This window comes from Mobula hypostoma, chromosome 15 (assembly GCF_963921235.1).
Source record: "Mobula hypostoma chromosome 15, sMobHyp1.1, whole genome shotgun sequence".
Taxonomy (NCBI): Eukaryota; Metazoa; Chordata; class Chondrichthyes; order Myliobatiformes; family Myliobatidae; genus Mobula; species Mobula hypostoma.
This window is the reverse complement of record NC_086111.1, coordinates 40,736,976-40,753,267: the sequence shown is the minus strand read 5'-3', so window position 1 is coordinate 40,753,267 and position 16,292 is coordinate 40,736,976. Positions and strand designations below refer to the sequence as shown.

Below are 16,292 nucleotides of genomic sequence, written 5' to 3'. Positions count from 1 at the left end.
ATGGGGCAAAAATGGCCTAAATCTGCTTCTGTATCTTATGGTCTAAAATTATATTTGTACAGCTGGTGGGTATCATTTGACTTTGGATGTGCACAGTATTTTGAAAATAATATTAATTTTTAGGTTTCTTTTTTGTCATGTCTACCAGTTATTTCTCTCCGAAGCGGGGGTCTTTTGTTTGATTTGTACCATAGTCAGACTGTCAAACGAGCGTATTTTTGAGGCTTATTTTAGAAAAGACAAAAGATTAGGTCAGATTTAAGTAGTCTCGGACGATTTGCCGGAACAGCTGTAATCCGCGCATTGAGTCGACACGCTGAAGCTTCCGCGTGACCGGTGAGTGAGGCGGCGGTACCGCGCGCCGGTCGTGACGCCTCTGCAAGAACTTGTCTGGGTGTTGCTGCTCCTCTTCTCAGCGCAGTAGCCGCTTAACATGGAAGTGAAGTTCGCTCCCTTAAGAGCTTGGGACGATTTCATATTTGGCTCCACGCGTTTCGCCCAGCCAGATTTTCGAGATTTAGCTAAATGGAACAATCGCGTCGTCAGCAATTTGCTGTTTTATCAGACCAATTACTTCGTTGTGGCTGTCTGTGTCTTCCTACTTATCGGGTAAAAGAACTTGCTGTCTGGGCCTTCAGCCTTTTGTTTATCAGATATGCAAGGATCACAATCGTTCGCTTAAACGTAGCTTGAGAAGGCACTCTTTGTGAGATATCTCTTCATTTCTTGTGGCAGTGACCTATATAATGTGACTATTTTATAATGCTTGTGTGAGCCAATTCTAGTTCGGTGCAAATAATCCTGCAACACGGGAGGTATCCTCCTGTACCTGTTAGTAACATTTTGTCTTGTTTTATTCAGTGTAGTAACTCATTATCTCGTTAGAGAAAGAACAGTTGTTTTAATACGATTGGGAACTCATTACTGCAGTTCAGCCCTTTCCTTTAAAATGGTTAGATTCACTGCTGGGATCTTCTATTCATGCAAGCATCATAAATTTATCTTACACTTTCGGAGGCTGTAAATCATAGATTGGGAGGTTGAAGGGGATCGACTGCACATCGTTATTTCAATTCCTCCTTTGAGTTCTGGTTTGCTATAGTGGACAGTATGTAGGATAGCTCACCCTTTTAAAAATATTTTGAAGGTCACATTTAGTTTTCTCTTTACACAGACAATATTAAACTTTTTAGTTTAAAACGCAAGTTAAAATTTGAACAATAGAATGCAGAAGTGTAAATATCTGTTATCTGCAGTTTGTGGCTTTCTATCAGCCAAGATAGTATAACTATATGGTCAACAGTACGTGGTTTTAGATCTGCATGTTCTCAAAGTTTCATTAAAATGATACAATGTTATTTCTTTTTCAGTGATGTGTAGTATCCACTGGTTGATATTGCACGTTGCTACTGCCACTGGTTATGCAAATAATTTCATAATTATTTCTTAAAGCTTTCTTGAGCAAGTAATTCATTTTTGCCAAAAAGACGATTTAATGTAATTGGGTGTAAGGGGCACAATCTGTATGCTTAACTTTTTGCTTTCCTGCACGATTATTGATTTTAAATTCTTTCTACTCATGTTAAATAAAACAATTGCTATTTGAATTTTTTTCATCTACTTTTGGGTAGAAGGGGGATAGGAATTTTAAGCCTAAGGAATGTTTCACAGTTGAGCAATATCTTTCCTCCTAATAGTAATGTGGACTTTCAAAGCAGGAATTGTAGCTGGCAAATCAGGCGTGTTCTTAGTGCTTTAACTGGCAGTAATCAAGGCCAGTTAGACCAATTATTCCATTGTTATGGCTATCCTACCTGAGCTCAGCAAACTGTGTGTACTCTGAAATGTTGCTTTGCAGAAGATGAAATGTTAAGCCTTAAGATGACTTGGGATGACTTTCTGACAAAAGACAGCTGCAGAAGTGAGGCAGTTAGCAATATGCTGGGGAAACTCAGCAGGTCGGGCAGAATTTTGTGGAGAGAAGTGGACAGTCAATGTTTTGGGCCAAGACTCTTCATCTATGGCTTTCTCCAGTTCCTTATCTGTTGGATGAGTTCCTCCAGCATATTGCTTATAGGCCTTGCCAGTCAAGTTACTCCAGCATCTTGTTTGTTGCATCAGGTTCTTTGCTCTATCTTGAGAGTGAAAATGAGGCGAAAAGGACGGGTAATGGGGTGCCCAAGATTCTCTCCTCCAGACTGAAGAGGGAGACTTGGAAAGCAGTCACCCAATCTACATATGCTTTTTTTTCTAGTATAGAGGAGGTGTTGCTGTGAGCCATGAATGTAGTATGCTAAATTGGAAGAAATTGATGTGAACTGATGAATTACCAGGACAGGGCATTTGCAGCCCTGGACGGTGAGGTTTAAAGGACATCTTTTCTATGATTGTAGGGAAGAGGAGTGGGAATTGTGGAAAGAACAGTCTTTGTGGAATGCTGAAAGCAAAATGTGACTAGTGGCATTTCATTGAAAGTGAATGAGAGGAGGTGACCAGGCATATAGATGAGGGTAGTGCAGTGGATGTGATCTATATGAATTTTAGTAAGGCATTTGACAAGGTTCCACATGGTAGGCTTATTCAGAAAGTCAGAAGGCATGGGATCCAGGGAAGTTTGGCCGGGTGGATTCAGAATTGGCTTGCCTGCAGAAGGCAGAGGGTTGTGGTGGAGGGAGTACATTCAGATTGGAGGATTGTGACTAGTGGTGTCCCACAAGGATCTGCTCTGGGACCTCTACTTTTCGTGATTTTTATTACCGACCTGGATGTGGGGGTAGAAGGGTGGGTTGGCAAGTTTGCAGATGACTCAAAGGTTGGTGGTGTTGTAGATAGTGTAAAGGATTGTCAAAGATTGCAGAGAGACATTGATAGGATGCAGAAGTGGGCTGAGAAGTGGCAGATGGAGTTCAACCCAGAGAAGTGTGAGGTGGTACTCTTTGAAAGGACAAACTCCAAGGCAGAGTACAAAGTAAATGGCAGAATACTTGGTAGTGTGGAGGAGCAGAGGGATCTCGGGGTACATGTCCACAGATCCCTGAAAGTTGCTTCACAGATGGATAGGGTAGTTAAGAAAGCTTATGGAGTGTTAGCTTTCATAAGTCGAGGGATAGAGTTTAAGCATCGCGATGTAATGATGCAGCTCTATAAAACTCTGGTTAGGCCACACTTGGAGTACTGTGTCCAGTTCTGGTCGCCTCACTATAGGAAGGATGTGGAAGCATTGGAAAGGGTACAGAGGAGATTTACCAGGATGCTGCCTGTTTTAGAGAGTATGTATTATGATCAGAGATTAAGGGAGCTAGGGCTTTACTCTTTGGAGAGGAGGAGGATGAGAGGAGACATGATAGAGGTGTACATGATAATAAGAGGAATAGATAGAGTGAATAGCCTCTTCCCCAGGGCACCACTGCTCAATACAAGAGGAGATGGCTTTAAGGTAAGGGATGGGAAGTTCAAGGGGGATATTAGAGGAAGGTTTTTACTCAGAATGGTTGGTGCGTGGAATGCACTGCCTGAGTCAGTGGTGGAGGCAGATACACTAGTGAAGTTTAAGAGACTACTAGACAGGTATATGGAGGAATTTAAGGTGGGGGCTTATACGGGAGGCAGGGTTTGAGGGTCGGCACAACATTGTGGGCCAAAGGGCCTGTACTGTGCTGTACTATTCTATGTTCTATGTGCCAGAAATTGTGGAAGATCCATTGAATGAAGAGAGACAGACAATCTGTAAATCCTGTCCTTGCTCAGGATGGGAGGAATTTGAGAATGAAAATGCAGCAAATGGAACAGATAAAGACGCGAATTACCATTAACAAAAGAAAGAACTTTCAAAACAAGTGCAGGAAATAGTCAATCAGACGTATAGCCTGAGAAACTGGGAGAATTGCAGGAAACAAGTAGGAAGAGCTGTTTCAAGGTAGCTAAGATTTTTGGGTTTGTAATGGAATTGGGCACCAAATCATACTGTAATATGGTGATGGATAAGTCAATGAAAGGAATGGAGTAATCAGTAATGGGAGAACATGGTGAAAATATGCTGGAAAGTGAAGAAACTATCTTGACCTGTGATTCATTTTAATCCAGAAACAGAATTTGCCATTAACGACATACTTTGGTCATCTTCCAAAACGGTATGGTCCATGAATTTCCAGTTACGTGCACTTGAAACTCTGGCTACTAAATCTCAAACTATAGCAGTCCTTCTGCAGGTACTGCTTGGCCAGCATATTGGAGAGAGGTTTTAACCAAATATTTCCAGTCTTGTCTTGATACCCAAAATAGTTCACTTTATCTGTGAATGCAACTGGATCTCTTCAACATGCTGGGCAACCAGTACCTGCAAAATGACTCCTACAGATTAAGATTGAGTAGCCAGGGTTTTTCTTTAAACCTTTAGTGCTTTTGGTGAATGCTATTAACACAGTATATTTCACTTTCTATATGGTATCAAGCATGCTGAAGTGAAAGTAACTAACATGTCTAATTATTCAAACTGAACTTGAAACTGGTCAATATATTGAGGCTCAATGCTTCTGGAGTTTTTTGGCTGTAAACCAATGGAAGAACTGGTCAAGAGCTTCTTGTAATTTCCCAAACTACTTTGAAAAGCCAATTGGAAAATGAAATTATAAGACAGTAGGATGGTGCAAGAAGCCAGCAGATCAGGAGCCAGTTATTGATGCATTTGCTCTTAAGTGCAGTGCGATAGAGAATTTAATTGCAGAAGTTGGCATAGGTTTCTCAACAGGAGTTACCATAAACAAGCTTAACTCATTGTATGAACATGGAAATTTGTTTAAAAAGATATTAGTTAGATTTTGTGTATAAGGATTAATATGGTTCCATGAGATCCAGTTTGCATGGAATTGTGGGTTGTTACTAAATAGACCCATGCATTGGTGGGAGGATTGTCCTTTCCCATATTTGGGTAATTTAACAGTATTTTTCTCTTGGTCAATATATGACAGACATCCGGTAATCTGAAGCAATGTTATTAAATTGGCTGCGCAGCCAATAATGTAATACTCTTGTGCTGTGTAAGCAAGGGAAAAAATAGGTAGTATTTTTCGACCTTGGGATTCAAGATCATTTATTGTCACTTCCAGTCCTCAAGTGTAAAGGAGAACAAAATAGTTATTACTCTGGATCTGATGCAACCCAAAAAAAAACACAATAAGATAAGAGCATAATAAAACAATAAATATAAATACATAAGATGGCTTAAAAAGAATGAATATAAAATGCATAGCAGAACTTGAATACGTTGATTGTAAGCCTGTAAAGTGACTCTAGGCACAGGGGTATCAGTACATTAAGGTGGCTGACAGAAAATGATAAAGTAGTGATGGTGAATTGGTGGGTGGAGTTGTCTTTCACGAATCAGCCTTACTGAAAGTAACTGTTTTTTGAGTCTGGTGGTCCTGGTAATGGATGCCATGTAGCCTCCTCCCTACTGGGAGTGGGACAAACAGTCCGTAAGCTGTGTTGGTGGATCCTTCATGATGTTACTGGCCCTTTTTCCTGCACCTTTCTGTATACACGTCCTTGATGGTGGGTAGACTGGTGCCAGTCATGAATTTTAACTGTGAGTAAAATTTGAGGTAGAAGTTGAAATATCAAGGCCTTTTGGGGGTGGTGGTGGAAAAAACTCATTTCCTTTACAATTTGAAACACTTCAGAGGGATCTAGTGACAGTTCTGTTACCAATCAAGCTGTAGAATCTAGATCATGGTGTAGCAGAAAAGGGTGGGTGTTGTGTAAGAGCCAAAATGATCTCTTTTTTTACATCATATTTGCTGAAGCTAAAAAGGAAAATGTTTCCATTTAGTCAGTGTCAAGTTACGTCCGATACCCTCCTGATTTCATTAGATTCTATCTCAACTTTAAATGGGTAATGATCAGCAAGAATAATCAGAGCTCAGGGTCACACTTCCATAATATGTTGTGTTATGTTAATCTGCTGAGTGTTCTATGTCAGCACTGCAATATGTGGTGACATTTGCAGGCTCCCCCCACCCCCAGCTCATCCTTGGGTGTGCTGATTGTTAACGCAAACAGAACATTCCACTGCTTTGATGTACAAGTGATAAATAGACGTGAATCTTATGAAATGAAGTGTAAGTATCATTCATGCAAAATATGCTGAAAGACTGGCAATGGAAGTTACACATTTTTAATCTGATATGCCACGAACAATCCTGAAAAGCAAAGCCAATCAATACCAGAATGACTTTGCTGTTACTTTCTACCATGACTCAGCAATAAGGCAATACCATTGCTTTGTTGATTAAGCTAATGATCTTTAATTTGAAATTGACTGCAGTAACTGTCTCCATCCCTTGCTGTAAAGGCTATTGAAATTAGGCAGCAGCTTTTGAATTTCTACCATCACCCTGCACAGTAAGCTGCTGAGGAAGAACAGTGCCAGCTTTTGGTGTTAAGATACCCATAACAAAACACCATCGCTGGTGTTACACACTTATAACAGTGCAATAAGGCAAGGCTCCATCTGTGGATTCATTATGTATGAATGATGGAACCTTTGCAGTAGGTTTTGTTTTGGTTTCTGGCCCCACTCTTGGAGCTATCACTGTCGTGATTGTAGGTAAGAGTACAGATTTTATCTTGGGTTAATTAGGCTGCCCATCGTAGTTCCTCTTGCCACCATAATCTGCTCCACTGACAAAAGTATGGGTTGAACAATAAAGGCATATAATAAGCCAAATAATTCAAGATGTTTAGGACTATACCCAAGCTACATTTTCACCTAACCTCTCCCTGTGATGATTATTATTATTACAAAATACTTTCAAATTCTGTGTGCAACCCACATGCTCCTTCCTGGGTGTTTGCAAATATGCAGTTTGACACTGTACCATGCCAACGTCTTATAAAGTCAATGCTGTATGTAATTGGATGGAAACTGATATTCTGCCGACACTGTGGTTTCTGGACTTGAAGCTTTGGAATTGAGATTTTAAGAATACATATTGTTGTTAATAATAGCTGATGGGGAAGCTGAGCACACATGCACTCATAGTTTCCAATGAGTTGGCAGCAGAAAATGGATGATGAGTTCACAGCAGTGGAATGACAGGTGCTGGCTGAATTTAGGCAAATGAGTATTACATTTACACAATGATAACAGTAACTGAGCACTTTCCGTAGAATACTTTGTTTCTAAATGCTGTAAGTGTTGTGTTCAAGGTTAGTTTTGTTTTCCTTTCATTGCTCTAGTTTTCCAGCATCTGCACAATCTTTCATTGTGTTTAAAATGGCGCTGGTGAAGTACAGTGACGACTTGCTGTGGTAGCAAACAAAACTATAAATTGCTGTATTAATCACACTTTTGCTCGGATAGGATCACTGCAATCCCTTGCAAAGTTGAGGTTTTGAACTGCTGTATGACCTGGCAGCTCAACAGTGCGTGACACGGAATGAGGAAAGGTGCAGCTGACTCGTATCGTTTCATATCGCCAAATCATATCGTCTCCTCGCAGCCCGGTAGCACATGCTTTGCGGCCCGGTGGTTGGGGACCACTGTTCCAGAGGATCAATTTTGTCCCTTGCAATTGCTCTCAACATATCTGTGGAATCCCTTACAATTCTTCTTCATCTTGTCCGCTGGAGCAGCTTCATCCCTTCTTGTACCCTTCCTGATTTCTTTAGGTGTTCTCTTGCATTTTTGTACTCCATGAGCACCTTATTTGTTCCTACCTGCCTATACCTGCTATGCACCTCCTTTCTTTTCTTGACCAGGGCCTCAATATTTCTTGAAAACCAAGCTTCTCTACACTTATCATCTTTACTTTTTATTCTGACATGCACATTCAAAATTTTGTTTTTGAAGGCCTCTCTCTAAGTACACCTTTGCCTGAAAGCAGCCTGTCCCAATCCACACTTGCCAGATCATTTCTGATACCATCAAAATTGGCCTTCCTCCAATATAGAATCTCAACCTGCAGACCGGCCCTATCTTTTTGCATATTTACTAAGAAACTAATGGTGTTGTGGTTACTGGATGCAAAGTGTTCCCCAACATAAACCTCTGTACTTGCCCTGTCTTATTTCCCTACTAGCAGATCCAGTATTGCACGTTCTCTCATTGGGACTTCTATGTACTGATGAAGAAAACTTTACTGAACACATTTGACAAACTCTATCCCATCAAGTCCTTTCATAGTATGGGATTCCCAGTCAGTATGTGGAAAGTTAAAATCACCCACTATAACAGTCTGTGATCTCTTCTAATTTTTCCTCTAAATTCTAAGATCTTTTGGGTAGTCTGTAATATATCCCCATTAATGTGGTCATACCTTTCTGAAATCTCAGTTCCACCCATAATGCCTCACTCGAGTTCTCCAGTCTCCTGACAGAATGCTGCCGTGACACTTTCTCTGACTAGTAATGCCATCTCTCCTCCTTTTATCCCTCCCATTCTGTCACATCTAAAACAACAGAACCCCGGAATATTGAACTGCCAGTCTTGCTCCTCCTGCAACCAAGTCTCAGTAATGGCTGCAACATCATAATTCCATATGTTGATCCATGCCCTGAGCTCATCCATCTTTCTTACAATACCTCTTGCATTGAAATATACACAGGTCAGGGCACTGTTTGTGTGATGGAATGGTTTTACAGCCATAAAATTGTCAGTTTGTTTTATCTGTAAAATTGTTGAAGTCTATGTAGTGTAATAGTCAAGCTCACTATGACATGCCCAGCAGGCTAACATAGATAAATGAAAGAGGGGAATGACATATAAAATGGCAGTCTGAATACAAAGAAAGAAAACAAGCTATCCAAAGTTGAGGAATTAATTGAGTTCTGCCTGCTGCAACCCACCCACATTGTAACATTGCAGGAGGTCAGAGGGAATGTGATAGTGAATTAGTGGCAGGCACCAGAAGCTCAGTTACTCCTGTGGAGTGAGTGCACATACTCTGCAAAGTTATCACCCCATCTCTGCTTGGTTTCTGCAGTGTAGGGGTGGGTCTTCATTTTATTTTCCACCTTGAAAACCAAAGTGGATGATTTAATTGTGTTTCAATGCAGATGGTTTGGTCCCAAAGTGGAACACTTCACACAAGCCAAGTCTCTGCTCTAATTTTCAGCTGGTTTATTTCCTTTTGAATCTTTTGACGATATACTATCCAAAACTTCTCCAATTTTTGTCATTTGCAAAGTTACTGATCATCTTACCTTCATTGCATTGAAATAATCTGAGGCCTCAGCAGTAATCTTTGTGGGGCACCACAAGTCACAGGCCTCCTGTCAGATAAACACCCCTCCATCACTACCCTGTGTCCTCAATGGATTCAAAATTGGCTTGGCCAGTCCACCAAGTCACTGTGGTCTCCACCTGTTTTGATCTTTGGGATTAGTCTACCATGGAGCCTTGTTGAAACCATGTTTTAAATCCATATATATAGCATGTGCTTCCCTGCACCTTTATCACTTTCCTTAAAACTCAAGTCAACTTGGTAAGGCATGACCTCCCCTGCATAAATGTCATAATGACTGTGGTGAAAGGGAGAGAAATACTGCTCTAAAATTTTTATTTCTATAATGTTATGGCCTGTGGAAATGCTTTATGGCATTCTTAAAGTGATTTGCGTGCTTGGTCAAAGGGATTTCTCTTGACGTGTCCGTTAAAAGAATATACAGTGGGAATGGGTGTGTGGGTGTGTGTGTGGGGGGAGGGGGGGAATGCAGGATCCAGTGCATGAATTGCTCTCAGTTCATACCTCTGGAATAATCAACTGCAATTGGAGGTCTCCAACCTTGCTTAGCCGGTAACGCTACCTTTGTCGTTACCTTACCCCACACTGTGCACCGTTTTAGTTATTGCACTGGCATTTAATTGTTATTCATCTGAGTTTGTTAGACTTCTGCTTGCATTTACATAAATCCTGTAAACAACTTGTTGACTTATATAATATTTACCATGTTTGCATATTTTAAAAAGTCAACTAATCATTTGCATTTCATATTCCCTGCCTTTAAGTGAACTCAATTCATCCCCTTTGCTCCTGCTGAGCAATTGATTTAAATACGTTAATTTAAGATGGGGCTGGTGAGATATTTCCTCATAGTTGAGAGAGAGAAAAAGGGAGGGGATATTATCCAGCAGTTGTGCATTTCCCAACTGAAGCTTGAGAATTCGCCAGGCCCTTATTAGCCTAGGAAACAAGGTTATCTTTCAGTGGTGTATAAAGGAAAGCATAACCCTTCCATACTTCACCTAAAATTTTGATTTGATTCTGGAAATTAACAAACTTCCCCTTTCACTGGTAATTTATGGTAATTTCTGCATGAGTAGTGGCAGTGAGTAGCCACGTATGAACTAATGTACAGGGGAAACTAATGCAGTTTTTAATGCTGCTTTTTAAAATTCCGGGTTTTTATCAAGTATTTATCAAACAAAATATGACCACTGACACAGGGACATTAAGAATGATAACTGAAAGCTTGGTCAAAGCAGCAGTGTTTAAGGGCTTGGAGCAGTGGGGAGACTGGGTTCCTTCGTTTAGCCATGAGTGTCATTGGTGGAATGATCACTGTTGAGGATGTCTCAAGTAGAATTGATTATCTTGAAGCCTGTATCACTAGTGAAGACTGGAGATGGGAATGAACAAAGCCATTGAGTTTTTAAAAGATGGATTGCATTACTTATCAGGAAAAAAAAATCACCTTTTGGGGAACAATGTGGTGATCAGTGAATATGTTGTGAGTTTGGTGCCTTGCATAGCTTTGAATGATCTCATCTTCATGAAGGAAAGAAGAGTTTTAGAATGATCATGTCAAGATGAATAATCATGGCCCAGAATTTCAAGTAGATAAATTGTGGTATGGTTTTAATATCTCACATGATTGAAAATAGTGAAAAGTTCTGCATGCCACTCAGATTGATCAAGTCGTACATATAAGGGGCAGAGTGAAGTAAGATCATTAGAGGTGGATGTAGAAGCCTCAGTGTTGTGGAAGTTATGGCTTAAATATGATAGCAGGGTTAAGAACCATCTGGTTCAGTCTTCAACAATTCTCAATGCAAGTGCTGAGACTGGAACTAGAGAAATGTATTTCATTGGTTGAAAAATTACTTAAGGATTTCCAACAAACTTCAATAAGTTAGGGAATGATATTGTCAGTACTCATGGACACTTTGGATAATGTCACTATGGGGCAACATTTGGGTTGCAGTAGAGACAAGATAAATCTGTAGGAAACACTGGAAATCACAGAAGAGTCATTGCACAGGAGTGTTTCTGTAACTACAACTGAATGAATCAAAATAAATATGGGTGACCATGGTCTGGACAGCAAAATAGTGAGGAAGAGGTGTAGGAGGATGATGGTCTGGTCACATACCAAAGAAGGCATGCAGGTTGAGAGGAACAGGGAGTCAATTGAAATTTCTTTTGGCAATTCATGAATGCAAGCCAATTGACCTCTTGTAAAAGGGCAGTTCAGCTGGTGCTGTTTTCTCATCAGTTTTTTCTGAGCAGTATACAAGATTTCCAGTGCTATCAAAAATAAGCTGTTCAATTTAACTTTCTTTTATTGGCAGGTTTATGAATCCATTGGAAATCATCCTAGGAGGAGCAGTGGTAACAGTGATTTTCATGGGCTCTGTGTGGGCCTCAGAAAATAAGGCAACAATCGGTAACTTCAAGCGCCAGCACCCAACTTTCTTTGTTTTGGCCATTCTAATGATGAGCTACTTTTTCATTTCCATAATCGGGGGTGTGATGGTTTTCTTGCTTGGAATCACACTACCACTATTTTGTAAGTATTATGTGTTTATTTGATATGTTGAACTTTGACAAATTTTAACCATCGCATAAAGGAACCCGTGCATGATTATTGATAAATGCAGTATCTACATTGAGTCAGTGGATTCTCCATCTTGAGCTGTACTGGTGCAAAATTTAATCAGGGTTCTGACTGTATATTAATTTACATGGATAGTAGGTGTTTAAAGGCTGGACTTTGTTTTCTCCTCTTCTTTCTTCCACAAATGCTGGTTGAATTCTAAACTTAATTTATTTTTTTTTGGTTGGACAGAGCTGAGATTCCATTTATTTATGCAATAACTTTAATAATCTCGTGCATCCCTAATTTTCTTATAATAAAAAGAACAATTGCTGCTGTGAAACAATGCTAATTACAGTCTTGGTATTGGCAACACGATGACCACTTTGCACTACAATGGATTTACTTTATTTTTGTAGAACTATGTTAAATGTGGATTTTTTTTGGTGAAATTTGTCTCTAATGCTATATGCCTATAATGCTGTTGTAAGTAATTTACATTATACCTGTGCATACTTGTACCTATGATAATCTCGGCTTGGACTATAAAAGTTCATGTCAGTTGCTTCAAATCAGACCTAGAAATGTGAAGAATGTATTCTTGTATAATGTTAAAGAGACTTGCAGGCCATTGTGCATGGGTCCTTCAAAAATACACAAAGCTTGTGTGTTTATTTTGTTACTAGAAGTTCAAATTGGAGATGATAGTGAATTAGTACCAATCTACAAGTCATGCTCTGGTATACACTGCTGTGCAAGTCCTTAAAATCAAAAATTAACTAAAACTTGTGCTTTTCTCAGTAATATTCGTGCATTCCTCTCTACGGCTTCGGAACCTTCAGAATAAGTTTGAGAACAAGATGGAAGAGATCGGACTTAAGAAAACTCCCATGGGAATCTTACTGAATGCGCTTGGTCAGGAACAGGAGCAGATCTCTAAAATTGCTGATATTTTGTCAGCACAAGGCAAACACTAACAAGGTTCTGACTAATTTAGCACCTTTAGTATGTGTTGTGTTGTATTCCTGGAGTAAGATTTTTTTGAAGAGCCTTAAGCTGGTATTGTTCATTTTCAAGTATTCCAAGCTTTAACAAGCTGATATTAATGCTGTTGCAAAGTACAACCGAAAATTTTTTTTTTGCAAGTTACAATGTATTGTGGAAAATTAACTGCTTGATACAGTGACAGTATGCCATTTTGTCTTTGTGTACCTTAGAACAGTTCTTGTCTGAATCCCAGATGACAGGGTAACCTAACAATTTATCTGGATGATACATAATCTTGCACTTTCTTTATTACTTGTATTTATTTAATTGGTTAAGGCCTGATTTAGGATGGAGGGATATTATCTTAATTATTTAGATTCCCATGAGTAAAAGAACCAGAATGTATAGATTTAATGGTGTAGGGTTATGTAGAGGCACATTGACATTTTCACAATTGAAGTTCTCAATCCCAGCTTCAAATGGATCAAGTTGCACATCCCTCCTGTGTGATGTGATCTTGTTTGCAATTTGAAAATGTATATAATATACTTTTAAAAAAAAAATCATATTTGGGGAGTTGGAACGATCAGTTTATCCTTTTTACTCCACTTAATATGGTCTGCAACTTTGGGTGATAGAAATTAATACCGTATAAAACTGAACTTGAGTAAAACACAGAGCAAACATCAGTTTTCATATATGAACTATGGATGTAAAGAGAACATGTGTAAGGAAGTCATGCCATCAGAACGTGAAAGGTATACAATCATCATTTAGTATCCAAATCAATTTTTACAAAACCTCTTAGTCATGGAAAATGAGTTTCAACAAATTGGTATCTTTGAAAAAAAATTGGCTTTTGACAAAACTGCAATTGTAATGCTTTGTTTTAGAAAAGCTGTTAAATGTGAAGTATGAGCTCATGACAAAGAATTTGTTGTATAAAGTGTTACTAATGTGTTTCAATTTTCAGGTCCAAAGATATGCAACATATCTTGCATGCAATAAAGCTACTTTAAATTACTGTTGTGTCGAATATGAACTATTTTAAACCTTTTATTGACACTGTCTGAAGATATCCTGGTTAAATAGACCTTTACTCCTATTTTTGTTTTGCAATGCAAGAATAAGGCAGCCACTTGCATCTCTTACAATTCTTCAGTAATATTGTACACAATGCAGGTGCAACACGAGGTCTTTGTATGACAGAACCACCTCAGCTTTGAAGACAAGACTAGATGTTTTCTTTGTATTTTCCCTGCCAGTTTAGTGAGAAAACCAAAACTGATCTTATTTAACAGTTGTGGTGTATCTGCTTGGTGCATTTCCTAGTACTTTAAATCTCCAGGAAAAGCAGTTTCTGAAAAATGACTTTTGATCATGGATTCATTTCCATTATTGGGAACTACAGTAATCGTAACAGAAAGGAGGGAAGATGCCAAGAAGGGTCAGTGTTGTATCACCAGGAATTGTCCCCCAGATGATGATGGCAATCATGACATCTCTCATCCTGTGCAGTTAAAAGCTTTGGTTAGGAAAGCTTCTGGTTGCGAATACTTTCTACCCCCACCCCCGTGTTTCCCCCCCCCATCTCTTATTCTCTGCTCTCAAACTGCTTGACCAAGTTTTAGCCCAATTGTCAAGTACATTAGGACAAGTTTTCTCTGCTTGTGTAATAACATTAAAGCTGTGGTTTTAGATAAAAGAGGTATGGTAGTATTGACATCAGCAATGAATCTGTTGTACAGTAGAATTCCTGCTTGGGTATATAAAATGTATGGATTACCCATACATAAGCATAACACTAGTAAAATTAGATGTTTATGGGTAAAACGATTTCAACTGTTACCAAAGCGTAGTTTTACTAAGTGTTTTAATTTTCATAACCTCTTTTGGGTGGCATCACCTTTGACAATAAGGTATTGCAGAGGTTATTTTTGTTTCCTCCAATCAGTCTTAAGAACTGAAAATGTGCTATTTAGAAAAGCTGGTGAAGTTTTCTTGGTGTCCTAGTTAATAATCTCTTCAGCATAATGACCTGGTCAATAATATTTACTTTGTACATAATTTAACTGCCATATGCCTTACAGTTGCACCAGTGATTGCTTCAGAAGTACCTTCATTAATTTTTAAAGTGCTTTGAGAGAACCCAAGGTTATTTATTTTATCTAGAGATACAGGCAGAATAGGCCCTTCTGGTCCAACGAGCTGCACCACCCGTGAAAGCGCAAATTCTCAAAAATACATTTTACCGATCCATTTACTTCAACTATGTTGATAATATTGATTCTTGTTCTGTCTGCAGATTTTAATCTAAATACTGAGTGGAATTTTTCATTTGCAGATTGTAAATAACAAATCGTATCTAATTTTCATGTAACATTGGGGCATTGGAAGAAAGTCATTAAGTTTAACACCTCACTTAATACCTCCTCCTTTTTTGGAAGGTCCTTTTGATAACCAGAAATTATTCTTCGGTTGTGAGTGATACTTAAGCACATTTTTCTTGCTTTTGGTGCATAATCTATTTAAAAAAAAAACACTTCCGCTTGACATACCTTGCTTGTCTACATTAATTTTGCAACAGGCTAGTAAGTATGAATTGTGTGGGCCAATAAGATTACAGCTTTGGAGTAACACATTCAAAATGTAGGAGGAAGTCAGCAGGCCAGGCAGCATCTACAGAAATTAATAAATGATCGATGTTTCAGGCAGAGACCCATCATCAGGAATGGGATTTGTGAAGGCAAATTTTTGTCTCTGCATCAGTGCCCTTAGTTAGTGATTCTAAAAGGCCGATTAGAGGATTGTGGATTTTTTAAAAAATTGCTCCAAAGTAGCCATTTAGGTTGCTAAGTACAATTTCAAATGCTAGTTTTAAAAATGGTTGATTTTGACCATTGTCAATTTGTTTCTTGTTAAATAACTTGTCTATGAGCATTGTTGCTAGATGCAAAATTTAACTTCAGGAATTGGAGGATTAATTAGTAAAGCTGCTGGATTATCATGTGGGTTGACAAAACTCTCTTCTCGGAAAGAAACCACTAGTCCTATCGAGTCTAGCAATCTGACTCTGGTTTTAAACTGATTAATTGATTCTTGATGTCACAAAGACCACAGGGATGAGCAATAAATACTGTATTCCTATCGTACACGATGATTTAGAGTATCTATTTTGCCGTTGATTCTGTTACAACAATTCTAATAGAAATGTGTTTCCCCAATAAGTTTTTAAGCAAAGCTGCTGAAGCATTCCAATTCAACTGGCCTTGATTGATTTAATTTTGCAGTTGACATGGTTTATAATGTCACACTGAAATTTTCTAATTTTGTCAATGGATAGATGAGCTTAAGTGCAGAATTTAGAATGATTTTCAAACTTTCACTTATATACAGCATGTAATTTACTGTAGTTTCTTTAAGTTTAGGTACAGTACTAAAATACTTTAGTTTTAATGCTGAAAGTGGCAACTATCACTGTAACAAGTATT

At 38.7% G+C, this 16,292-nt stretch overlaps 1 protein-coding gene across 1 annotated transcript; it reads left to right on the top strand.

Annotated features, from left to right (window-relative positions):
* The first annotated feature begins 337 nt into the window (after positions 1-337).
* Positions 338-14,261, top strand: LOC134356793 (PRA1 family protein 3-like). The gene is made up of 3 exons (XM_063067936.1): positions 338-609; positions 11,570-11,787; positions 12,616-14,261. The coding sequence occupies exons 1-3, from the start codon at positions 434-436 to the stop codon at positions 12,789-12,791; spliced, it is 570 nt and encodes a 189-aa protein (XP_062924006.1). The 5' UTR covers positions 338-433; the 3' UTR covers positions 12,792-14,261.
* Positions 14,262-16,292: the final 2,031 nt, after the last annotated feature.